Source organism: Artibeus jamaicensis, unplaced genomic scaffold, assembly GCF_021234435.1.
Source record: "Artibeus jamaicensis isolate MK-2021 breed Jamaican fruit bat unplaced genomic scaffold, CSHL_Jam_final contig_426, whole genome shotgun sequence".
In the NCBI taxonomy this organism is placed as follows: domain Eukaryota; kingdom Metazoa; phylum Chordata; class Mammalia; order Chiroptera; family Phyllostomidae; genus Artibeus; species Artibeus jamaicensis.
Genome location: NW_026521826.1, coordinates 5,987,501 through 6,014,817, shown reverse-complemented (window position 1 = coordinate 6,014,817; position 27,317 = coordinate 5,987,501). Strand labels below are relative to the sequence as shown.

The window sequence follows — 27,317 nt, the reverse complement described above, 5'->3', positions numbered from 1 at the left end:
AATGTGGACTGTGGTAGTTTAAGGTTGCAGTGAGGATCTGATGTTGCACACTTGGACAGAGTCACAGGCTGTTTTTTGTTTTCCTCTGTCACTTCCGTTGGAATGACCACAGTGCCATCCTACACCTAGGAGCTGGATGTGCTGGGCACCAAGGGCTCCCCTACTGGCGTCAGGAAGGACTGCAGGCTAACAGGAGGACAGTGTAGATAGATACACTTCTCCCTTCCTCCCACCAGCGTGCATTATCTCTGCCCACCCAGGAAAGAGAGAAGGCTGAGCCACAGCTCAAGTTAATGTTGGGCGTATTCCTTTTCCTGATACCATCTCAGAAACTTGGGGCTCTTTTCATGGTCTATATCTGTCAATCATGATTCTCTTTCATGGCTTAGATGGGCTTAAATTTCGTTGTTGGAGCATTTTAAGCTTTTCATCACAGATGATTTTTCTCTTGGATTCCTTTAAAAGGACTGTGTGGATCAATGACCGAGAAAATGTCGACTCCATGGAAAACATTTTAGAATGAGGCAAATGCTAGGACTGTTTAGGAGAACAGCACAGCCATTCTGCTGAAAACATGGGATGGCTCATATCTAATACCCTTGAACTTGAGTTCCTTCTGTGATGTCATGGGCTCCCCTTGTACTATGCCCCACAACCCATAGGCTGTGGTACAAAAGCCTTTTGTCAGAGTGTGGCTTTTGTCAGATGCAGAAATCTTTGAGAAGCGCTGCATCAAACGGGTACCCTGACAGAAGTGGCAGCAAGGAGTGGGCAGCAGCTGGGTTGTTCAGGGGCTGCACTCTGAGAGTCTGTTATATAATTCTGCTCCACTTGGGAAGTGTTTCACGGTCATTACCACCAGGGGAGCACTTACCCCCTTGTGGGCTATGGTGAGGGTGGGCAGCTACTTGGGCTCAGTCAGTCTCATAGGGAAGGGGGAGAGGGAGGCAGAGGAAAGTCCCATCTCCTGTCGCAGTGTGGCTTAATTCAGGGGCCCAGAGTGCCCAGGACAGAGCTCTCTCCTGGACACTCCCCTTCCTGCAGTAGTATTTTGAGGGGCCACATGAGTACAGAGAGGGGAGGGGGCCGCATCTCTGGGGCACAGCTCTGCTCCTTCCTATGGATGCCATCAGAGGAGACTATTTCCTTTTCTTTCCTGAAGATCCACCAGAGTAAATAGGACCACTGCCAACCCTACTGAATGAATGGAGAACCTGAAACAGAGAGTTTATTTTTGTTTGTTTATATCCTGCCTCGTTCCTGAAAACATTTAAATGGACAGAGATGAAAAGACTTAATAATAAACCTGAGGCAGAGCTGGAATTAACTTCTGAGACATTGTTTTTACAGGGGATACTTTTTTCCCCTTTTAACTCAAGGAAAGTACATATAAGAAGAGGAATTCATCACTGTGAAATAATTTCAAGCAGGGAAGTGTCCCTATTCTTTGTGATTGTAAACAGCCAGGATTAAAAGGAGTCTTGTGTAATACTTGTATTCAGGCCAAGGTACTTCTTTACTCCTTAAATAGTAAAAGAAATGTGTGTAGGTCCTTTTTATTTATCAGTTGCATTTGTGTACCTTTTTTTCCTCCCTTAGTCCAAACATAATCTGGATGTTATGAAGGTCCCTTCTGGTGACATGTATGGACTGGTGCTTGTAGATTGCTCTCTTGGACAGGCGGGCAGTGTGTAGTACCTGCTGCCTGGGGTTGGTGCTCTCAGGACCGGCTCATACTCAGACGAGACCTACTTGGCCTCTTCCGCCTCCTTCTGGCTGATCTCTTTAAGACTTCTGTTTTCTTCCTTAGCCGGGCCCTTATGTGCACATTAGTCTTCTTTCCCTAGGCACAGGGTTTGGTTTTCCTGCCTCTCCCCCTCACCCTGTCTCCCCAAGATTTACTAACTCCTCCCTGACAGGCTTGCCACCTAGTGGTTGGATGTAGCGACCTAAACCTGTCTCCCACAGAAGCTCTGCCCTTGTCCCCACATAAAGGTGAGTGAGGATGGTGACTTCCTGGAGTCTATTCTTATGGTCCCAAGGAGTGAATGTAACCTTCCAATGTCTGACATTTAGCCTTCCTCACTAATCAGATCCTTACCCCCGATTTTATTCATCTCCTTTGAATGCTTTATAATGTGTATAATCGTAAATTTTATATGCCTATTTTCAAAGATCTCCAAGGAACACATTTCCATACACTGCTGTGATCACCTATTAGCAAGTTAATTTCAGTGTATCATTCTAAGAGGTGCCTTTTGGGGTTGCTTTTCACCAGCAGGCCAACTTCTTCTTCCAAAAGTGCAAAGCTCACTAGGTGGAGCTTTGGGGATAGGGGAAGAAGGCCAAGGGCCAAGGTGTGCTGGGGCGGGCAGTGTCCTCTTTTTCAGTTTAGGTTAGCTGGAGAGCCGTTGTGGGAGAAGAGGTGACTAGCCTACTTGGTCACCTTCACTTGTAGTGTCTAAAGCTAACACCCAGGGTTTGAGAGGGACCTCGAGGGGAAGTAGTCCAACCCCTGTAGACTACATGGGCTGCTCCTTTGCCTTCAGTGTAGTTCAGTCCTCAAGCCAGCCAGGATTACACGTTCTCTGCCTTTCTGGGTTTCTGCTGATCCTTCTGGAATGTCCTAACTCTGTTCTCTGGACTGTACTCTTGGAAAATATTTGACTTGGTTTCTGTTCATCTTAAGCATGTAAACACACCATGTTGAAATATCAGCTTAAGCCCACTCCCAGTTACTCTTCTATCTGGACATTTCACCTTCTGCCTGCCAGTTAAGCCTGCAGAGTTCCTGGGGTCATCAGCCCACCTCAGGAGAGCAGGAGCCTGGAATGGGTTAGTGGATGGTGGTGGCTGCAAATGTCAGTGGCAGCTCCTGTCCAGGCCCCTTGGGATGAAGGCTGGAGGCCATCCAGAAGGTCCTAATGCAACTGGAAAAGGAGTGACTGCAAGCCTGTTGGCCTGCCTTTCCTGGTTCATGTGAGGTTAAGTTGTAGCTGTGTCCTTACAAGGTCATAAGGAACCTGTAGTTGCCGAGCTAAGGGGAGGAGGGTGGAGAGGCTTGAACAACTACTCCTAAAGCAGAATATCCATCACAATCAGAAAAAAACCAGCAACAAAGGATCCGAGCCGACCCTTCTTGAGGTCTTCAGCGCACTGTTTGAGGATCCTGAAGGGAGCCAGCAGCTAAACAAACAACAATCTTCTGACGAGTTTCCCCTTGTCCCGGCCTGCGCCCTGGGTTCCTGGCCAGCTCCAAGCTCAAACAGGGAGCAGCTGGAATATTTCCACGTGCCTGCCTTGGAGTTGGATTCCCAGTGGTGTCGTCTCAGGGACGGCCACTGCTTGCTGTCGCCTTGTCACAGCTGTGGGCCTTCAGACTTTCCAGAGGTCCAGACCCCACAACTGGGAATGATGCCTGATGCTCACAGCGGGGATGCGCTAGCTCTAACTTGAAGCAGGGGTGAGGGACACAGTGTTGCCAGCCCCCTGGAAAATGGCATCAGCATCAACACTTACGGTACTCCACCCACATCTGTTTATTATAATTATCAGATATGTTTGTTTTCACTTGAACACCACCCTCCGGTCAGCTCTAGGGTTCCTACACATCGTCGTTCTCAGCGTCATCTGCCATGGGTTCTCCAGCACAGGGGCCTGTGCCTCCAACGTCCTTTGTGTTCACTCCGTAGAAGTCTACCTCTCTTTCATTTACTCGTTCACCAGATGCCTACTGAGATCCTACAGTGTGTAAAATGCCACATTGGGAGGGTGGGGAAGGGCCAGGGGACAGCTGCCTTGAGGAGTCCCCTGTCTAGTGTGACAGATGACTTTACTCAGGAAGCCCGCATTAAGCGTCTGTCACACGGCCAGGCACTGCTGGGTATTGACATACAGTAACCACATGGGAAAAGGCCCTGCACTCAGAAGCACAGGGATGAGTTGGATGGAGAAGTCAATGCACAAATATGTCACTACATTCTCTCTATACCTGTTGAGAAGGCAAAGAACAGGGTGCCACGCTCGAGAGGACAGCAGTGTGTGGGTGAGGAGGCAAGAAGGACTGAATGTTGAGAAGGGTGGAAAATGAAACTCTGGCAGCAACGTGAGGACAGGCTACATCCTTTAGAAAGTGCAAGCCCTTTGCCACACCAACGCCATGTAGGAATTTATCCTAAGAAAACAGCTGCGAGCACAAAGATGTGTGAATACTGAGTCCCACAGAAGTACTGCTTAAATGTTTTAAAATACTTAATTATAGTATGTGCATAGGATAGAATATAGTGCCACCATGAAAATGATTAGACATTGATATGTGGGCATGAAAACTACATATGATATAGTGAATTAAAACTTTATAGCATGGTATATGAGCCCATTTTACTTAGATTACATACACAGTAAAGCTTCTGAAAGCAAGTGTGGTATAACATTTTAATAGTGGCTGTCCCACCTTGGCCCGGTAGCTCAGTTGATTAGATTGTCATCCCAATATGCCAAAGTTGTGGGTTCTATACCCAGTCAGAACACGTATAAGAATCAACCAATGAATACATAAATAAGTGGAACAACAAATCCCTCTCTCTCTTGCCCCCTTCCTCTATCACAGATCAATAAATACATTTAGCCCTGGCTGGTGTAGCTCAGTGGATTGAGCACGGGCCTGTGAAGCAGGAGGTTGCTGGTTCGATTCCCAGTCAGGGCACATGCCTGGGTTGTAGGCCAGTTCCCAGTAGGGGACACACGAGAGGCAACCACACATTGATGTTTCTCTCCCACTCTTTCTCCTTCCCATCCCCTCTCTCTAAAAATAAATAAATAAAATATTTAAAAATATATAAAAATAAATACACTTAAAAAATAGTGGCTATCTCTGGGTGAGGGAGATTTTGTAAGTCTTACATGTTTTTCTTCTGATCTTTTTTTAAATGAATTTTTTTGCATTAGGAAAAAAATACACAAATAAAGAAAAACCATCTATTGCTAATCTAAAGCAGAGGTGGCCCAAGCCCAGGTTACAGTAACAGGATGTTCAGGAAGAGAAGGGGTTACAGAAAGATGTGGAACTGCCAGCCTCAGATGACCTAGGACATGGGGCTCAGAGAGGGGGGGGGTGAAGAGAAGGTACAATGATGACTAGTTTCTGACCTGGACCACTGGGTGGCTGCAGGTGCCATTCTCCAGGCAGGGTGCACCAGAGAAGAAAAGGTTTGGATAGAAAGGCAAAGCTTCTGACCTTCGACACAGGAAATCTGAGTGCCTGTGGGACGTGCAGGGGCAAATGGCTGGCAGCTAGGTGTGGATCTCAGGAGAGCAGTGAGCTCTAGAGATGTGTGTGGAAGTCAGTCATTCAGTAATTGGCTAAGGGGGCATATGCAGTGTGTGGAGGGTGCAGAGTCCGCCACCCACACCCTAGGCCGGTCTGAGAAGGAGGCTCCAGCAAGGGCAAGGAGCGCTGTGCAGAGTGGAGGGCATCCAGGGTTGTGCCCGGAAGCCAGAGGAGCGGAGCGTCACAGACCCTTTCAATGGCTTCCAGTCGGGCTGACAAGTTTTGGATGTGGATTCTGCTTATTTTCACAAGATCCTTAGACACATTTCCTGAAGGTGGGAGTCAGGATTGGGAGAAGACAGGAAATTCGGCTGCCAGTGAGCGTGTCCTCCGAACAACCCAGTGTGATGGGTTAGAGGGAGGAAGGGCCCAGCCCCAGAGGAGAGAGCAGGGGTTAGAGGGGGATTCCTAGACTCCGAACGAAAGTAAGGCCTGCCATCGCCATTCTTTCTCCTGGAAGAACTGGGGGCAGTTGGGAGGGTGGGACAGCCCTCTGTAGCATGAGACGAATTTAATGAAATACACTCATTGTTCTCATCCCCGGGTGGGTGCCTTCTGCAAGGATGTTATAGGAAATTAATCCATTAGTTGCTGCCAGAAACCAACTGAAAGAAACAAAGAAATAAACAGAGCCTGTCAACATGCAGGGACCTGGATGGAATCCCAAGATGAGCTGCACATTATAAGGGTTATAACTCAGAACACGCTCAGCGCCAGCAGTCTTGGGGCTGGGATTCCACTGCTGCTGGTGTAAGCGCTGGCCCTGGAGTCTGACTTTCTGGTTTTCATCCAGGCTCCCAGGGGGCACGGTGCTTAACCCTTTCATTCCTCAGGCACTTTGCCTGTAAAGTGGGACTAGTAACAGTCATTTTACATTAGGTGGGTTGTGAGGATTAAATGGGCCCATCACTTCAACCTATGAAAAGCTCTGGCACTTGGCAAAATATCTGGGGGTATAATTCCATGTCCAGAAAATGTTAGCTGCCAATGTCATTATTGTTATGCTTCTAATGATATTGTTATGATGCATTGCTTTCTCAATCTGGGAATGAAGAGATGGGGAAATTGAGGCACAACTTCATTCATTCAGTAAAGATCCATAAGGAGAATGTTAAACGAACATCTGTTTGCTCAGGCTAGAAATTCTGTAAGTTTACTGAAATAATGCAATACACAGATTTAAAAATAAACACATCCAGGTTAGTTTTCTAGAGTGGATTTTGAGGTTCCTATGAAATTGAAGGGTTGGAGGGTGGGATGTTAGAGTGAGCAGTTGGATACCAGATTGAAGAGTAAGACTAAGGAGAAGAGGAGGCAACATTGAGAAGGGAAAGGAAGTTGTGGTTGTTCCACTTAGAGAGGTAGAAGGGGCAGTACTGTCTGAAGCTGGTTATAATGCAAAGGCTAACAGTCATGGAATTTAGAAAAAGACCCAGAAACTGTTTTCAGGGTAACCATATAGTTCCTTACCACACCTGCTGGCAAGTAAGAGCCAACACGGATGTAACTTACTGTATGCCTGGCCCTGTTACAAATACTTTCTATATCGTAACTGATTCGATCCTTGTGACAACCTGAGGGGGTAGCACTATTATTGTCCTACTTTTACAGGTGGGATAACTTAGTCACAGGGAGAAAAGATAGTGATAGAACTTCCTACGCAGGGCCACAAGGCCACACAGAGAGTAAGTAACAGATCCAGAGTCAAACCCAGACCTCCTGCTCTGAAGTCTGTGCTCTTAATCACCGCTGTAAAAGATGCCAGATGTCCCTGTTACGGCAATTATGTAGTGACTTCCTTACTTTGTATGATGAATCTCTTTAACTGTCTAATAATATTGCTCTTTAGAGAAGACAGTGCTTTCTTTCAATACATGGTTGATTATTTTAGAAACTCTTGTCCACACTCCTAGAATTTTTCTGCTTTCAGTTTCACATGGTCTTTTTTTTCTTGCCACAAGCCGTGTCTTTTTTTCCATGCCTTTTATCCACTCAGCTCCTGCAGGCTCACCCGTGTCACCTCTTTGCTTTGCTTGAACCATTGCACGTATCTTCTTTGCATCTTTGCAGAATGCCTGGCCTATCTTTCAAGACATCCAGTTCCTTTAAGCCTCCTGCTCAAACTGCTTCACAGAGAAAGTCTTGTTTCACTGTGAAGTCTCCTGACGTCACTCCAGCCCATTTTTTTCACTTTGAAAAATCCATATGGCATTTATTATTTGTACATTTAATCTTCTAATTCATTCTATTCATTCACTCATTCATTCACTACACCTCTCTAGTACCTCTTGTGTACTGGCAGTTTACAAAGATGAGTGGAACCTGCCTATGAAGAGCTTACAATATAGTTAAAGAACCCTGCCTGGTGTGGGTCTGTGGTTTGGCTGAAAGTGCCAGCTCATGAAACAAAAGGTTGCTGATTCGATTCCCAGTCAGGGCACATGCCTGTGTTGTGGGCCAAGTCCCCAGTTGGGGCTCGTGTGAGAGGCAAGCAATCGATGTATCTCTTGCACATTGATATTTCTCTCCCTCTCTTTCTCCCTTCCTTCCCTCTCTCTAAAGATAAATAAATAAAATCCTTAGAAATATACAGTAAAAGAAAGAGATATAAAAGCAAATAATCATTACTTGGACATTTATCCAGTACCCTTTACATAGCAGACATTTCATTTTAACCCTGACATTGTTCCTGGAGTGCAGTTTCTAAGCTAGGGGACATGTGGACTAATGTAATTGACATGACTGATTTTGGTTTTGTGTTCGCCTAGACCAAAGATGCCCTCTTCACAATCCTGCATGACCTCCGGCCCCAGGATCATTTCAGTATTATTGGATTTTCCAACCGGATCAAAGTGTGGAAGGACCATTTGGTGTCAGTGACTCCCAACAATATCAGAGATGGCAAAGTCTACATTCACCACATGTCGCCCACCGGAGGTACATACGAGTCCTTCTTTTCATGTTAGCTTTGACGTGATAATAAGTGAGTAGCTAAGTTTTCTGCCAAGAGACAAGGATTTGAATGCTGAAACTATCACAGGAAAGGAGATAACAGCTGAGAGCTTTCCCAGAAGCTTGTGTTTCTCTTGAATACTGATTCTGTAAATCCTCCTCTTCCATGCCCCAAACTAAGATGGTCAAGTAAGTTATGAGGGGGAACACCTGATAGGGTTTGGAGCCTTTCCTGGTTTATCTCAGAGATCATGAGTAATGAAGTTGTTTTTGTAAATTGTTTTAGGGTGTGGAATTAAAGCCAAATAGATGAGTTAGTTTTGTGTACTCAAATCTTAGCACCTTAGGAAGAAGCCAGTGGAGCTGCCCAGCTGCACCCTTAGTCCCTTTGGCAGGGCTGAAATGGTGGGCAGAGCAGGGACCCCAGGGGGTCCGGGAGACATCATGGATGGAAGGCGTGATGGGCTCTGAGCGTCTGCACGCTCGGCTTGGGTGTGGTGCCCAGGTGAGAGTGCAGAGAAGGGAAAGGTCGTAGAGAGGTCTAAGATAACCAGAGTATCGAGAGGCAGTCCGCTAGTGGTATCCAGCTGGACAGATGTAAGTTCCTTCAACTCAGGGCCTTCGTCTCACTCTTGCTGTCACCTTTGTCACTGGTGCAGTGCACACACGACAGCTGCTCAGTGTTGGACTGTTTACAGGCACTGATCCTGACCCTCCCCACTTTCCTAAAGGCCATTCATGGAGACACCATCTCTTGTTGTCATCTCGATTACTGTAGTTTGGTGGTCACCTAGAAACATACAAAACACCTAACAGTCTTCTTCCATTTGGGATTTTTCATCTTTCTTATATTCATCATTTCCTGTCCAAGACAAAGCTCTGACTTCCCACATGAGTTTCATTTGGAACTTCATCTTTCTTGGACCTGATTTGGACTCACAATGGGATTTCCTATCAGTCTCCACAACAGTGAGATTTAGGAACTGTTTTACTAGTTGATGGAGAAATAATAGATTGGATTTACTATGATATGGTACCATTGATCACTGACCTATGGCAGGAAGTCACAAGGCTGTAAAGTCTTTGAGAGGAGGAACTCTTATTTGTCTTTGTGTGTCCCCCAGCTCCTGGCACAGCCCCTGGCACATAGTGTCCGCCCAACAGATGTTTGCTAATTGAATTTATTTTAATGCTCTTGGTTACAATTAGGATGTTATGTGGAGGTGGGCATAAAGCTTTAGCAAACAGTTAATGTGTATTATGCTCTTTTGGAATCCAAACCTTAGAAACCTTATGGTTTCCTGTATTTTTTCTTGGCACTTCATTGCCTCAACCTGTGCAGGTGGACAGAAAATTAATCTCTTCCTCTCAAAGACATGTAATATGAGGATTAGAAGCATCAATTCTTTTTTAAAAATATTTTATTTATTTATTTTTAGAGAGAGGGGAAGGGAGGGAGAAAGAAAGGGAAAGAAACATCAATGTGTGGTTGCTTCTCGAGCACCCGCTACTGGGGACCTGACCCGCATCCCAGGCATGTGCCCTGACTAGGAATTGAACTGGTGACCCATTGGTTTACAGGCTAGTACTCAATCTACTGACCCATACCAGCCAGGGTGGAAACATTGATTCTGAAACCACATCGCCTAGATTTGAATACAGCTCCACCATCGACAAGTCATTTAATCTCTCTAGGCCTCAGTTTCCTCATCTGTAACATGGGGATAATGGTGGAGTTCTTATTAGGATGAAATGAGTTAAAACAGTTAAAGTATTCAGCAAACAATTGCCAGGTCTCTGGTTAGGTTACGTAACCTATAGTCACCCCACATACTTGGGGGGCTTGTACCCCTCCTCCCCAGTGTCACCCCTGCTAATCCTTGAACAATGGCATGTGAACCATAGCCGTGAGTGTGAAGCCAGGGGAAGGAAGTGAGTGCAAGCTCGAGCTGCCCTGTTTTGGTGTCCCACAGGCACAGACATCAACGGGGCCCTGCAGAGGGCTATCAGGCTGCTCAACAACTATGTGGCCCACAATGACATTGAAGATCGCAGTGTATCTCTCATCATCTTCCTGACGGATGGGAAACCCACCGTCGGGGAGACCCACACCCTCCAGATTCTCAACAACACTAAGGAGGCTGCCCGAGGCCAAATCTGCATCTTCACCATCGGCATTGGGAATGATGTGGACTTCAAGCTGCTGGAGAAACTGTCGCTGGAAAACTGTGGCCTCACACGGCGTGTCCATGAGGAAGAGGATGCCGGCTCACAGCTCATTGGGTCTGTTTGTCTTCTTGGGACAATAATGAGAGGTTCTCAGAAGGGGGTGCAGGGTTGGGGTTTACGAGCAACTCAGAAATGAAGATGGTTTGTTGCACCTTAACCTTGAGTCTACTAAAAATGACCATGACTCATTATGCTGGGAGACATCATGTTGGGTTTTGAAATCCATCAGGCAGGCCTGGCTGTAAATTCTGGTCCTGCTTTGTGACTTTAGGCAACATTTTAAGTTCCCTCATTATAAAGTGAGATTTATGGTCAATTGACAGAATTTAATGAGAAAACCTGTGTGAAGTATTGGCAGAATTGTTATCATATGTGAGATGTTCAATTAGCTCTTCTGGTATAATTGTCTTCTTGACATTTCAAAGCACTTCTGGGCATAGTCACTCTGATTCCGCCCTGTGCAGTAGCTAGGAGAAGTAACTGTTGAGTAGTATTGATTATTAAAATGATCATATTTTTCTTTGGAAGTGAAATGACCAATTGACACTAGTCACTGATTATGTATATATATATATATATATATATATATATATATATATACTTTTTTTTGAGGTGGAGAAAAAACTAGAACTTAGGTCTTCTAACTCAGTTCAGTGCCTTCCCTTTGATATCATGATGCCAAACATAGGGTATAGCTTTGCAGTTGATTCAATAACGTGCTGACTCCCAGTTCAGTATTACTGCTTTAATCCACTTTGTAGCATTTGGTGTAAATAATTAAAAGGAAAGATGAGCTTTAGGTACATTCAGGGGTGTTTAATAGACATAATTAAAGAATATTCATCCAAGAGAAATCTAATTGGAGGTCTCGAAGATGGACGATAGAGACGGGTCCTAGGGATGGAGCTGGCTACCATTGTTTCCCCAGACTTCTAATACAAGATTTAAATAAAAACACAAATTAGCTTCCCACATTTTCAAAATCATTCAAAATAACATTCTATTTAACTTAATGCTTTAATTGAATATGTGCTTCATAATCAAAAGCAAGTACATTGAAACAAATCGACGGTAATGTCCTACTAAAAATACTGCCACTATCCAACATTTATTGAGAATTTATGATATGACAGACATTTTGATGAGCATTACCTCCGTGAGCCCCACAGCAACCCGAGGAGCGGCTGTGCTAGGGCAAAGGCCAAGTGCCATGCAGATGACCATCCTGTAACAGTCTGTCAGGCTCAGTTCTGCTCCGTGAAGTGCATCATTCAGAGATTTCCGGTTTCTTCCATTTCATTGCTCTGTGCCCCTTAGATGTTGTCTTTAACTCTAAGGTTGAAATGGGCACCATCCCTTCTGCATTCCAGCACTGAAAGTGGGGGAGAAAACGAGAGCCAGAGCAAGCCATTTTATTTCAAGCAAGCACTGCAGAAGGTACCCATTTCACTTCCACTCATACTCCACTGCGGAGAACGTGGCCCTATGGGACCACGATAGAGGCTGAGAAATGTAGTTTGTAGATGGACGGGCATCACCAAGTTAAAACTGAATTAGTAGAGAAGAAGGGGAGACTGGGTCTGATGAAACAGCTAATAGTTTTCCAAAGTAATTATTGTTAATGTTCCAATTTTACAGTGGAAGAAGCGGAAGTTCCGAGAGGTTAAGTTATGTGTCCCAAGATATACAGCAAGGAAATGGCTGAGATAGAAGTCTAACTCCACAGCCTGTGCTGCCTAGATCTTTGGAAAGGGATCTTAATTGTCTCTTTACTCAGAATCTAGCAACCGTGTGACATAACTAGAGAAAAGTTAGTGCAAGCAAATGCTGCATTACTGCCGCATAGTGGCAAAACCAAGGCCTCAAGTATAATGTGCTACTTAACGCACATTGGCAATAGGCATATGGTCCTAAGAAAGATGTTTTTAAAGGCCCTTTGAGAAACTCGGGCACGTACAGAGGAAAGTTATCCAGAGTGGTCAGAGAACCTTGCAATTATATCACCTGAAGAATAGTTAATGAAACTGGGGGTTGATTAGGCTGAATAAAAGATGACCCCTAGGAGCGGTGTTTGTCAAACCCCCAGACAGCTGTCATGGTGAAGCTCGATTAGGCTAATTCACAGTGGGCTGCTCCAGAAGCAAGCGTGAGACCAGTGGGTGGAAACTGCAGGGAGAAGATTGCAATCTATCAAATGGAGGTTCCTCCTCCTCCTCAGAGCAGTTGAAAGAGCGGGGGAAGCCTTATGAGACAGTGAGTTCTCTGTCACCACTGGTGACACCACTAGTGTTCAAGCTACTGCTATATAACCTCCTATGAGCAATGTTCTCCTGGGTAGAAGGTTGGACCTGGTTCAGGGTCTCCCCTCCAACAGCCCACAGTTCCCTCTAGGACCTGTCCTGCCTGCAGTCAGAGCTGGGCCCTGACACATACTCACTCTCATTCTCTCTCTCCCTCTCCACTCCAGCTTCTACGATGAGATCAGGACCCCTCTGCTCTCTGACATCCGCATCGATTACCCACCCAGCCTCGTGGAGCAGGCTACCAGAACCCTCTTCCCCAACTACTTCAATGGCTCAGAGATCATCATTGCTGGGAAGCTGGTGGACAGGAAGAGGGATCGGTTGCACGTGGAAGTCACAGCCAGCAACAGTAAGAAATTTGTTGTACTGAAGACAGATGTGCCCTTGGAGCCCCAAAAGGTGGAGAATGATGTCACAGGAAGCACCAGGCCCAAGGGTGATGGTGAGGGGGACCCCAACCATCTCGAGCGTCTCTGGAGCTACCTGACCATGAAGGAGCTGCTGAACTCCTGGTTACAGAGTGACGACAAGCGGGAGAAGGAGCAACTGAGGCAGAAGGCCCAGGCTCTGGCTGTGAACTCTCGCTTCCTCACCCCGTTTACCTCCATGAAGTTGAAGAGACCTGCACTGCAGACAGAGAAGCTAGATGAGAGCTATGGCATGTCCGCTGCAACGGGGCCTGAAACAGTGATGCAGAGCCTGCAAGGCTCCAACCTGCAGCCAGGTAACCCATCTCCGGGATGGCCGGAGGCAAGAGCCTAAAGTATCCTTTCTGCCTCCTTCTCAGGCCAAGGTCACCTCAGTAGTAGTCTGTTTTTATTTTGTTGTATTATAATTTTTGTAAGTAATCACCCCCATACACTACACCCACTTTTCAGGAAGTGTGTTCAATCGTTGTGTTTGGTTTGTTATAAACTGTGGATCTCTGTGCAGGAATTAGAAAAGGTGGCAGTTGTCTCAGAAATGTTGTCTGGTGAAGTCAGTCCATCAGTCATCACAACCAAGTGCCTCACATTCACCATACATTATTGGAGACACCATGAGGAATAAACGAATATATATACGCAAATTTCATTTTAAACTGTCTTTGTACATTTTTAAGTACTTTGGAGTTATGTCATTTTACATGTATGCTGGATTTTACTTTCCTGGGAACATAGGTGAGGACTAATTTCTGGATTCTTCAGGGAACACAGCCTTCACATACTAATTACTCAGCATCTAAAGAGCATTTTGATGGGGAAATGAGTAGTGATGAGAACAGGAGACAAAAAACGGAGGTAGTTCAACCAAAGCAGAGGATTATATTCTCAGTAATAGTTGTTTGGGAAAATGGTATTTTTTCAAATGTGTACCATTTTCATTAAATTTCCATCAACTTCACGTCTCCTAAGTAGGGGGAACTGATGTTACACGGGGACCTGCAAATGCTGCCTCATTTATTCCCCGAACTCTGAACTCTGAGAAGCACCTGGGAAGGGGAAGAGAGCATAAGTGTAGGATGCAGACACAGCTGAGGTTCAGCTCACCAGCCCTCCGGACCAGCTGTGCGGCGCGGGGCGGGCTTCTGCACCTCAGAGCTCCTATTCCCTCACCTGTAAAATGTAGGTGATAATAATTTCCCCGCAGGGCCACTGCAAGGATTAAATGTGTAAAGTGTTTGGCACATATGAGTGTTCTACAAATGTTAGATTCCCTCTCCCTTGAGGAACGTAGAACTAAAAATGAATAGAAAGTTCAGACCCCGATGGAGAGGTTAAAGCTGATGCATTGCCTTTTTAGATGGAGTGAAGCCCGTCTTGGCACAACTAGTGTGATCCGAGTTCTGATGAAAAGCAAGCTGTGTGATGCTATGAGAGAGCCATATAAAGAAATAACCAACTGATAGCTCCAAACAGTTGTTTGGAATAAAATTTTGCTGAAGCATTAGGTAGTACTCGAGACGATCTTTCTTCGCTTAAAGCTCTGATGATTTTTAGAATTTAAGTTTTAGTTTTTCTGAGTGGCCGTGGCAGCTGCCACTCACCACAGCTTCTCACATCATATGTGGATTAGAAGGCGCTTTCCCTTCATGGTCTGCCCAGTTCCACCTGCATCATGCTGGCCAGGGACCAGCATGGAAAAAACACAGGCATGTGGCCCCTTGGAGACAGTTTGAGCTTTAACTTCTGTGAGGGGCCAAAAGCAGTGAACAGGAGCATGATCTTGTTAATACAAACAACTTGAAATAATATATTAAATTTATTTTATGTATAGAAATTAATTTACTTTTAGGTGATTCTTTAATTAATTATTTATTTTGCCTGCTGCTTTATGGATTATCTTTACACGCATAGCGATAGACTCTGGATTCTAATTTATTTTTACATTTTTCTGGGTTTTTAAAAATTACAGTACAAAACCATGTGACATAAACTTACCATCTTAACCATTTTTAAGTGTACAGTTCAGCAGTGTTAAGTATATTGATGTGAAACAGATCGTCAGAGCTCATTTTTCTAGCAAACCTGAGAGTCTGGGCCCACTAAACAAGTTACTGCTGCCATAACTAGACCTTAACTATGATGCAACATTTTCCTCTATTACAAGCACAGAAATTACAGACGAGAAGAATATTATCTAATTTATAAAAGGATAAAATAATTAAGCCTCCACATGTTATACCTTTGCTTGTATGTTGTGAGGCGAAGCTCCCTCTTTAAAACAGATGATGTTTTTAAGTTGCCAAAAATGTATTTGAAAGCTGTATTTTACTCATCTCAACCCTCTCCTCTCTGTGCCCCTCACTTCCTCCTCTTTCGTGGGTAACAGTGAGTGTCCTTCTCCTTCTCTTTTGTAGGGCCTGCTCTCAAGAAACCATATGACCCGAGAATTAAAGTCTCCAAAACATCAGGTAAAGAAAACAGCATATGTGATTTGGGAGTCAGTAGGTTTAGGAAGTGGATGACCAGGAATTCCCTGAAACAGTTGAAGTACCAGTTTGTATTAGAAATGTGACGCCAGGACCCATGGTTTCTCAGCCCACGCCAGCAGCGGGCAGCAGTTCTGAGAACCAGGCTCGTCGCTAAACCATTGCATCCATACCGTGGACAACAGTCCTGAGGAGCCCAACAATAGCCCTGATCGGAGGATGGGTAACACTCACATTCTCCTCGTGACGGAGTTTAAAGACATTTGTTTTAGAGATCTGAAGTATGCATGCTTCCTGTGTCTGCTGTTACAAATATCTGTGACATTCAGATTAAAAAAAAATTATTGTATTATGTAATCCCTGGTTTAGAAGGAAGAATAGATAAAAATACCATAAAAATTTTGGGCCAGTTTTCTGGGATTATAATAAAAATCCAGCTGGAATAACAATGCAAGGGCTGGGTTGGATTCTTAAAATGTACACATCACTTTAGAAGTCTTGCTGTCCATGTGCCGGAGCCACAAGTTCACAAAATCGGGGACATCCCCGAGGTTAGCTGTGCGGACAGGAAACGCAGTCTCCAACGGAGAGAATGTGATTCCTTTGAACTCCCACTGCTTTAATGCAAGAATGCTTTCCTCTGGGACGCTGCAGGGAGTCAGACTTTCAGACTACTGCTCTACTGTTTGGAACAAGCGACATCTTCCCTTGTAAAGGGACTTGGACAGGAGATATGAAGTGGTATGAGCCCAGGAAATGCTCAGGGAACTGTCACATAGCTCTGTTCCTAGTGACTCTGTGTCCTTCACTTGCCACCAGCCCTCCATTGGGTTTGGTCATTACTCCTGTCGGACCAGAGTTGTGTGCATCGGGCACTACAAATGTCCCTAGTGCCATGGCACTCTGGTCATAGGAGACAGAGTGTTCTCATCCACATCTCTTCACTTGGGTAGTCAAAGGAGAAAGGAAATGTTTAGTGTCATGTGGGAAATTGAAGCAAGTGGGCTCAGTTGTCGTGGGGTATCTGGCAATAACTCTTCTTTCTGTTTCCTTCTTGCCTCTCAAGGCTTAGTTGTCTGTGTTTGGCTGAGGTGTGATGAAAGGGAGCATTGTATTTGGATTTAGGGGACCTGAGTTCAAACATCACCATCTACTGCTGATTGGGTAACTGTGATGAGGCGTCCACCTCCCAGTCCTCTTCTTTGTTTAGAAATTCAGGATCATTGACAGGATCAAATAAATAATACATGAGAAAAAGTAAAAGAGCAGTTACACATGGAAGGCACTCAATAATGTTTTTTTCTGTTTCTCTCCGGTTTCTTCCTGCTGTGGCAGCGGACGGAGATCCCCATTTTGTTGTGGATTTCCCCTTGAACAAGCTCACTGTCTGCTTCAACATTGATGGGCAGCCTGGGGACATCCTGAGGCTGGTCTCTGATCACACAGACTCTGGTAAGTTCTGACCACTGTAGTGGCCTTGGGCAAGAGCAAGGTAGACACCATATCTCCTCTGTTCCTAAGACAGGTGTCCAGGTATATGAGGGGCACATCACAGATGCTCAGTGAGGATTGTTGATGAACAGCTAAAGCAAATAGTCTGTGTGCTGACCTTGGAGGCAGGAAGATGTGCATTGGAAACCCCGCCCTCTGACCGCACTCAGGATGCAGCCCTGGGTACTCAGCTAGGGAGCTCCTGCTGTCTCCCTTGTAAAACAGAGTTAGTGCTACTCGCTGTGCTGGCCTCACAGTGCTATATGAATTCACAACACATTATTGTTATTATGTCTTTCCAATCAAAGGCTGTGATGGTGGGATGTGCTAAACTCATTTATCTCAGTTCCTCGGTGGTTGAGGTGTTAAGCCTGATGTTAATTACTCAGCTCTGTGCAGAGGACACAGATGTAGGAAGGGTTCTGACCCCTTTTGGTCTGTAGAGGAACTGCATTAAAGAGATTGGCATATAAAAAACTTCTCCGGTTACATTCAGGTCCTAGTACCTCAGGGATGGCCATGTGGACAGCCACAGTCTGACTTTGTGAGGACAAGCTTTGCAGTGGACATTCTGGCATTTCTCAGTTCTGAGAAAATGAGCTTCTTAGAAGGCTAGGTGACAGAGGCCCCGCAGCAAGATCACACAGATGATGTTGTTATGTAATGTTTGATTCTGGGCTCTTTACCTACCGCTCTCTCTTGCAGGGCTGCCTAGCCTTAGAGCAAAATCGTGGCTTGTTTGTAATTTAAAGGGCTCCAGTGTGAGATAGGGGCCTACCTGTATCCTTCCCTGGAGGTGCCCACCTCTCCTCAGAGCTATTCTGTCGTTTCTGTGTTCAGTGTGGTATCTATGATGGGAAGCTCAGTGGAAGATGCTTGGAGCCTTGAGGCAGAACTGTCTGACCTCTGCTCATGCTGGGGTTTTTCCTTTGCCAAACACTCTGTCCCAGAGAAAAGGAGTATTCCCCTGAAGTGTCCAAGGGGTTTCTAGTCAAGATGTATGGGAAGATTATCCTCAAAGCAGAGAAAACAAGAGTTGATTACATAACAAGATTTTATTAATACAAACAGCCTCTTTGGCTGAGAGCAAGTGCACTTAATGTGCATAAACTAATTCAGTCCCAAACATCTGGTGTAGAATCGCCATCTGTTTGGACAGCAAGGATTGCCAGGAGTCTGGCTCCCGGGCCTTGCTCAAGTCTAGGAGAGTTGCAGTTGTGCTCATGACAATGAAGGACAAAAGAGAAGAGTTCTATTTGCTGGCCATTGACAACTTGCCCATGTGCTAGCTTCTGTAATCCTCACCACCATCTTCTTAGGTTTCATACCCTCTTTTTACAAATGAAGACATTGAGGCTCAGAGTTTTAAAGTGACTTCTCCAGAGATGCACACCTGGAAAGTAGAACACCTTGGGCTTTTGGACTCAGCGTGATTCTAACCTTTGCATTATGCCACACTGCTCAGTTGCCAAATCAGCAGCAGTGGCAACTGGTGGATGAGAAATATGTCTCTTTGTCCCTACAACCAGAATGAAAGGAAATACTAGAGTAAACACAAACACATAAACCCTTTCTGTGATACATTGACCCAAATCTACATCATCTTTTCCTTCCCCCAAGATATTGATTGGACATGGGGAAGAAATTTCCTTGTAACTTCATGCATTTACTCATTTCTTCACTCACTCAGTAGACACTAAGGGGCCTCTACTCCCAAGTCAAAGTTCGTGGTGTGAGAGATACAAAGATAAGGCCAGGGAAGGAAGGAAATTCTGATTAGATGCCTTTAGCATGAAGGTGGGGATGGTTTTTCTAACCGCTTCTCTCTTCCCCTCTACCTTGGAGGTGTGACCGTGAACGGAGCGTTAATCGGGGCCCCCGCTCCTCCCGGCGGCCACAAGAAACAACGCACTTACTTCCGCACCATCACCATCCTCGTCAATAAACCCAACAGGTCATACCTTGAGATCACACCACACAGAGTCATCTTGGATGGTGAAGACAGGCTGGTCCTCCCCTGCAACCAGAGCGTGGTAGTGGGGAGTCGGGGGCTGGAGGTGTCAGTGTCTGCCAATGCCAATGTCACCGTCACCATCCAGGACACCATTGCCTTCGTCATCCTCATTCACCTGTACAAAAAACCAGCCCCCTACCAGCGAGACCACCTGGGTTTCTACATCTCCAGTAGCAAAGGCCTTTCCAGCAACTGCCACGGACTGTTAGGTAAGCAGCCATTCTTCCCAGGGGAGAGGAGAGTGCTCAGTTCCAGGAGTCCTGGCGTGAGCTGGTGTTGCCAATTGCTTTCGCTTGATTGAGAAATTCAGTGGGAAGGTGGTCTCTATACATATCAAAAAAGTTGTATGTCTTGTTTCTTCATGACTTTCTGGAATAGGATTGCACTTTATAAACTAATTCTCACTGACTTTCTGGGAAAGCAGGCAAAGAAGTCGGGACTATTCCTCTGGTGATGTGGGGTCTGCTACACTGTGGATGAGGCACTAGAAATTCACACGGACTACTGAGTCCTGTGGAGGGAAAGGGACAGCGTGGCTTCTCTATCAAGAGCAGAAAAAGCCTTAGCCCTTGCCTTTATTTCTTTTCTGGGCACATTACAGGATGGTCCTCATTTACTATGCACAGGTTCGCTTTAGGTGGTTACCTTTTACCGAAAACAAAGGAGATGATCCTGCTAATCACATCACAGAAGAAGGATATTTGCAAATGCAAAGGGAAAAGTGGTCGAACCAGTTACACTTCATACTGGGGGTTTTAGCACAGATTTTTAGAAAGTTACAGTAAGCACTTTCTGTCTCAATTCAGGATGAGGGAGTTTTAGCAAAAGCAAGTCTCATAGTAGTCTAGGCACACTGCAGGCCTGATTCCCCACTGGAGAACCTATTTGTGGGTGTGGGTCCTGTGCATCTCTGAGTGGGGGCTGGGCCCACTCCACACAGAATGGTCTCCTATACTCTGGCTCCTTACTTTCAGCAAGAAAATACAAAGAAAAGGCAGTCCACAGCCTAGCACCTGGTATGACATGGGTGTCTCTTCTGTAGGAGGCACCCACGTTGCATGAGCAGCAGGCGATTCACTTGGGGTGGCTTTCCTCAACATGCAGTTTCATGTAGGCCTCTTGCCTGCAAGTGAAGAGCCAGAGCCTCCAGGGCTCGATTTAGAAAGCAGGATTTCCTGGCACTTGAGCTGGATGCATTTCTGTAGTTCCTGATGGCCAAGCACGCACTCCTTCTGACAGATGCACGCCAGTGTCCTTGGCCTCAGTGACGCCCTCACTTGACCTGGAGAATTCTGATGATATGTGTCAGGGACAAGCTGAACTGGTTGCTTCCACACCCTCAGCCCAGTACAATCCACAAACTTTGTAGCGTGGAGAGTGCTATGACCAGGGAGGTAAGAAGGGAAGGCCTGACTCTTCCCTGTTCATCTGCCCCCTTTCTTGCCCTCCCAGCTCAGTGAGAAACTATGGTTATTTCTTTTGGCTGGTTAGGCAGCTTTCCAGTGTTAGCAAGTGGACAGCTTCCAGATGTGGAGGCTGCTACTTGTAAAACCTCAGGTATCTCTTCTCTATGCGCCCCAAACACGTGTTCCATCACTTACGCTGGAGAAGGTGTGAGTGCCCTCTGACAGAGTGCAACTAGGAGTGGGGTCACTGACGTTACGAATTCCCCCTTCCTCTGGGGACCATGTGTGCATTTGCTCATCACCGGTGGCCTAAATTGAAATTTGATTTTTTTCTGCATGGTGTGACCTGCACTTGACTTAGACCGGATTCTTTTCTTGTCCACTCAGGTCAGTTCCTGAACCAAGATGCCAGAGTCACAGGGGAGCCTGACGGGCCCAGCAAGAACACGACTGGTTCTCCCCTCCCAAAGGCAGGCGAGGTGTCTGCGACTGTTTTGAAGGTGAAAGGACACCAGGTCCCGGTGGTCTGGAAACAGAGGAAAATCTACAACGGGGAGGAGCAGGTAGACTGCTGGTTTGCCAGGAATGCTGCCCAGCTGCTTGATGGAGAGTACAAGGACTACCTGGCGGCCCATCCTTTTGACTCAGAGACTTCATTCGGCCTGGGAATATCCAGGGGACTCTGACACCAGCACCCTTAATGTCAGAGTGGCTGACAGGGAAATGGCCTTCGGGGACACTGTGGCATGGTCCTTATTGCTGGCCTGTGCCTGTCTCTTGGCAGTATGCTGTGACCTTTGGCCTGCCGCTGGTCGCCTATAGGTTGGACATCGTCTTGAGCAAAGGGTAGTATCAGGAAGCAGAAGTAAAATGTTTCCCCTGCTTCTTCCTCCTGTCCAACCTTATAGTTGGACATAAGGTCCAACATAAGTTTATGTTCGGCATATAGTCCAACATAAGGTTTCCTTCTGTACTATAGAGAGAGGTGGTAGCGCCAAAGGGGGAAAGGCCATGATTAAAAGCAGGAAGTCCATGTCTTGTACCAACTGGCTTGTCCATCTCACAGCCCATCATAAAGGAACTCTGATGAAGGAAGTTTGTCGCAAAGTTTGTTTTTTCTGTAGAAAAAGCCAAGTTTGGACACAATTGCTTTTCACCTTGTTAATGCTTAGGGATCTTTCCTCTTCATACTGCTGCATTCTCCAGATGTGTGGCCAGCCTCTGCTTCAGGGCGTTCTTTGGTGGAGCCCGGACCGTGGGTCATGTGATAGATAGCCTATAGATTTGATCATTATAAACTATTAAGTCTTTTCTTAGGAGAAGATTTTCTTCTACTGTGATACCTTGCCCTTGAAATTTAGTTTTCATTTTTATAAAAAAACTAATTAAAACTTAGAAAATCTACATCCCAGCTACCCATGTCTTTCTAATGGGTTTTTACTTTGCCAGTGAATATTCTATTTATTCCAGTAAGCTACATGCTTATAATAAAGAGGACAACTCCACATGGATGTTTTTACTGGCCCGTCTTGGTGCTGGATGAATGGCCAAGCTTTTACTAGGCACTTTTTGGCCTTCATCATCATCACGGCCTTCTTTGTCCAGGAGGTGATAAATTAGGCTCCCCAGGTACCGGACTGGGAGGCAGACACAGCACAGGGAGAGACTGACATACAGGAATCAACCTGCATGTTCTCAGCAGGAAGTACACCTGTGTACAGAGTCTAGGAAGCCTTTCCACACCTTGTGTAGGCAAAGCAGGGACTCAGCACGAGTCACGGGCTGTGGTTCCAGAGAGCGGACATAGCCAATCCCGTAAGGAACAGGTTAAATTGGGGAGGGGAGCTCCAGGAGTCACCGACTGTCCACCTTCTCATCGTGGGCACCCTCTTCGCAGCGCATCATATGATCACAGGACACGAGGGTGCTGGTGCCATCGGAGCCTTACTTCCTGCTCTCCTCGCCAGTTCTCGGTTTCAGTTTGGTCTCCTCAGGACCACTGCGGTTCTGAAAGTCTGATCCTCATTGAGTGAGGGGCACAGTCGGGACACAGATGGACACAGGGGGCACTTGTGTCAAACAGCAGAGAAAGATTTGGGCCAGAGACGTAGGATAGTTTGATGTGAGACTGAATGAAGTAAAGGCCTTCGTGCTGGCTTCACAGGGGTTGTCCCCAGTCGGGACCGACTCCAGAGCAGGCTTTCATGAAAAATGAAAGCATGCTTAGCACTTGGAGGGAAATCAGAGCTACAAAAATTGTTTGTCATACTTGCCTTCCCATGGGAACCATTTGAACAGCAAAACGACTTCCACGTGTTCCTGTTGGACCAGGGGATTAAGTTAGTAGCTGGGGACTTTTCAGTCTTCTCTCAGTCTCTCTCCTCTGAGTGCAGCCACTAGACGGTGGTCTGCCAGCTGTGTTATTTTTGACTCCCACCATCTCAGACTAGCCACCTGTTTTCATGCCAGCATGTGAAGATACCTGCCCAGACTGACAGATGCTCCCATATTTCAGAGCTCAGAGGAAGAGGAGGAGCATGAGCCAGGGCCAGCCAGGGAGTGGCCAGGCCCAACATACAACTGCAGTTCCAGCTGAGTAGATGTCCCCTGAGCCAGAGGTCAGCCCGCTGTGTTAACAGTGGGAGTAATGACCTGTGTTCCAGGTGTAGGCCTCAGAGCTGCAGAGAGGAGTCTACTGAGAGACATTCCCACTTCTTACTGCTTTTCAAGAGCAGCGGAGAATATTGCAGTGGCCTAACCATCGCTTCCTCTCCTACTTAGGAAAAAAAAAACAATTTTTTTAAGTATCAAGATTGAGCTCTTATTTTAAAGTTTTTACTTGAGACAAATTCACTTTTCTTTCTCCTCCTCTTCAGTTGTACATCTGTTTTTATTGCTAAAGGTATTTACCATTAAATTTTCTCTTCTCACCTGGAAACTGACATATGTGAGCTCAAAATTCCACACTGATGTTATACTTAGGGCCTTTTAATTTGATCGAAAAATGTAGCATTTTCTGTTGGCCATGTGGTGAAGAGTAAGCTATTTTGAAGTCAATGCAGGATGAAGGAGGAATTCTCTTCTCCTCTGGTAGGGAAACTGAGGCAGGGTACCATTGGGTGATTTTTCCCATGTTAGGTAAAAGACTCACAGGGAGACCAGGCTGAATTTCCAGAACTACTTTTGTTTGCTTTGACACATTTTCACCATCTGGGCAATCATTTATTTTCCTTGACCATTTATAAATTTACAGAGGGTAACTAAATGAGAAGTTAAATGAGATTGAGAAATAGGTTGCATTCAGAGAAGATAAATCACATGTGTCAACACAGCTAATGTGAAAGAGTCATAACAACTGATTAAGATCTTAAAAGTCTTCATCTCTGGCTTCCCACCCCCTCCCACATCTAAAAAGAAAGCCTTCTAATGGGTCATCTTGATTTAAAGTTTTACATTCTCCAAATAAATGGACTGAATGTTCTCTGCCCAGCCATGCTGGGTGGTTTACCGTCTTCCATTTGACTTTTCTATGATTTACTACTTCAGGCTCAAGGGAATAGGTGTTTGGGAGGACCAGCCATCCTGACACAGTGTCACAGCTGGGCTGTTGTGAGGCAGGCATGGGGTCGAGGAAGAGCACCTCTGTGTTTCTGTCAGGAATAACATTAAATCTTTAATGGAATCATGGACCCTTATAGGTGGATTTGGAACATGATTCGTGTCTTTAAATTTATCTCTTGTCTGAACCAAATGCTGTGGACTGAATGTTTTCGTCCCCCAAAATTCATATGCTGAAGCCTAACTCCCCCAGTGCAATGACAGTGGGAGGTGGGGCTTTGGGAGCTGACGAGGTCATGAGGGTGGAGTCCCATGAATGGGGTCAGTGTCCTTATAAAAAAAACTCCAGAGAGCTGATTTGCCCCTCCCACCAGGTGATAATGCAGGTAAAAGGTGACATTTATGAACCAGGGGGTGGAATATTATCAGACACCAAATCTGCCAGTGTCTTGTTCTTGAACTTTCAGCCTCCAGAATGGCAAGAAATGAATGTTCATTGTTTAAGCCCCCCAGTCTGTGGCATTCTGGATGTTACAGCCTGAGCTGGATAAGACTGAATCAGAGCACGGATTCTTTTCATTTCTTCAAGTTACATAGAAAGTATACAGATAATGTTGTCATTAAATTTGGAGAGCTCTTGGAACCAGAAGAACTTGATCGGCCTAAAGCTAACAGCAACTAAAGTAACACAACTAAACAAACACTTAGAAATGTAACTTTAAATATTTATTTTAGTCAGTTCAAAATAATAAGTAGGGTACAAGATAGTTCACATTCAAGAGACATTTTTCTTAAACAAAAATTTATATGAGAATGACATCTAAAAATAAACAACATATTGGCATGTTCATGTTTTGAAGGAAAACAGAATTAAGGCTCTGGAGAATAAAACTTGATAACTCTAACTGTACTTCTTGTTTGTAATAATTTATTAATTACATAAAAACATATGTAAATGGAGTAGTGAGTGACACTGGAAGAATAATAGCAAAACACATAAATTACCATGTAGAACAGCAAATGTACAGCAGCCATTCTTGATCTTTATATAAAACTGTCAAATAAGTAGAGAAGCATTAAACCTCTCAAATAAGTGAGAGCATTAAACCTCTCAATGCCATATTTTCTGGGACTCAGGCATCTCAAAGCTTTGATCACCTTCTTATTGGGTCACTCGTTCATACACACTGGCCACCATCTTGCTTGGAAATTTTTCCATTTGACTCTGGGTCTTTTCCTCCTCAAGGGGCATCTCCAGTTTATGGTCCTGGCATTCCCACCTCCAGACCCTCCAGTTCTGAGTGGCCTGCAGGTCTTGCTCAGATTCTGACTGAGCTACAATAAATTCTGAATGGAGCAGCACCTGATTAAAGCCTAACCAGACAGAGCATGAATAAGAGGCCACTGGGAGGCGGTGTTAAAAACAGGCCAATGCCTGATCTCAAGAGTGTGAAGCCGAGCTCTCTGGGTTTTGCTTCGTTCTTCTTCTTTGCTTCACTTTCTGTTTTCCCCAAAGTACATTGGCCTCGGTGCCTTGTAGATCACCTCACCCCTGAACCACACCCCCCTAATTTTCCATAGGAGGTTGCCTCCTATTTTTCTGAGAAAAAAGGAAGGAGCTTCCTTTTTACTGTCGGATATCAAGATGGCTCTATCATCACATGATTTATCTCCTTGCCCCCTTCTGCTTAGGTACAACTGTCTTCTTTTCTCCCAGCACCACTCCATTCTCACTTCCTCTGGGCAGTTGCCTGAATTATTCCTTTTCATTCTAGAATCTCTAAGCTCTTAATCCCCACCAGATTCTTCCCTCTTTATTTCAAGTATCATTTCAGAAGTCTCCTTTGGTCTGAAACTATTGTTCTTGCTTAGGGCTTCTATCTTCCCTCTTTTGTATCTGTGTCAGGCTTGCTGTGGTGGTTGGGATATGAACCCTCATTTTTCTTTTCTAACCTCCTACTCAGTTGCTTAACTCATCAGACTTGGCTTCTGTCTTCACCACGCCAATGGAACTCTATGTCAGATGTCATGTTCCCATTCCTGAGGTCCAGTTCCAGCCGTCAATATCTTCTACCTCGCTCGCTGCATCATGATATTGGTCTCTTCCTCTTTTAAAGTGATAGATCCCTATGCTTCTTGATTTATAATTTTTTCATTTTTATTTTATTAATTATGCCATTACAGTTATTCTATTCCCCCCTTCATTCCCCTCCACCCTGCACCCCTTACCCCTACCATTCCCCACCTTTAGTTTATGACCATGTGTCTCAAGTTCTTTAGATTCTATATTTCCCATACTATTCTTGCCCTCCCCCTATCTATTTTCTACCTGCCATCTATGCTACTTATTTTCTGTACCTTCTCCCCCCTTCTCCTTCTCCCACTCCCCTGTTGCTAAGCCTTCATGAGATCTTCATTTCTATGGTTCTGCTCCTGATCTAGCTGTCCTTTTAGCTTGCTTTTGTTTTAGATGTGGTTGTTAGTAACTGTGAGTTTGCTGTCCTTTCACTGTTCATATTTTTTTCTCTAGTCTCCTTTGCTCAATTTCTTTCCTCCTTCCAACCTGTGGACTTACCCTAAGACTCATCCTTCGTCCTCTACACTTTCCACCACACACTCTCTCCCTTACGGATCTCACTTACGTCGGAGCTCCATCACCTGGCTCTGCGGGGAAGGCTTCGCCATAAATCTGCAGTGTTGACTTCTCATGTTGGGACACTTCCCTTTAGTTATTCCAGCATCCTCTCAAGCTCAGGAACAAAAGCACACATTACATATTCAAAGGTCTACATTTTTAGTATAAGTATTTGGAATTTGTGATTTCGGTAGATAGGAAGAAGATCTAGCACAGTCCTTTTTTATTTTGATTGTTGCAAATAAATGTGGAAATGGCTATATGTGTGCGTTTGTGTTGGTACATTTCATAGGCCAACTCAAAATTAATTTTTATTGACACAGCATTCTTTCTGAAACTTTTCTGTTGGTCACATTTTCTCAAAACAACAGCTGTGTTTGTGTAAGAAAAGGTTCAGCATCCTGACTGCTCACTGGGAATTTCTTGTTATATAAGATGAAAATCACATGCACTGAGCTTATTTATGTATCATTAAATCACTTCGCTGAA

General features: G+C 45.2%; 1 protein-coding gene across 1 annotated transcript in view; it reads left to right on the top strand.

Annotated features, from left to right (window-relative positions):
* Nucleotides 1-24,147, top strand: part of ITIH5 (inter-alpha-trypsin inhibitor heavy chain 5) — an 84,830-nt gene extending 60,683 nt beyond the window's left edge. The window contains exons 8-14 of the mRNA XM_037150372.2: nt 8,098-8,266; nt 10,255-10,564; nt 12,978-13,537; nt 15,653-15,706; nt 17,060-17,176; nt 19,061-19,438; nt 21,023-24,147. Coding sequence (XP_037006267.2) covers nt 8,098-8,266; nt 10,255-10,564; nt 12,978-13,537; nt 15,653-15,706; nt 17,060-17,176; nt 19,061-19,438; nt 21,023-21,321 — 1,887 coding nt within the window. The 3' untranslated portion in view covers nt 21,322-24,147. The remainder of the gene's footprint in view (nt 1-8,097; nt 8,267-10,254; nt 10,565-12,977; nt 13,538-15,652; nt 15,707-17,059; nt 17,177-19,060; nt 19,439-21,022) is intronic.
* Nucleotides 24,148-27,317: the final 3,170 nt, after the last annotated feature.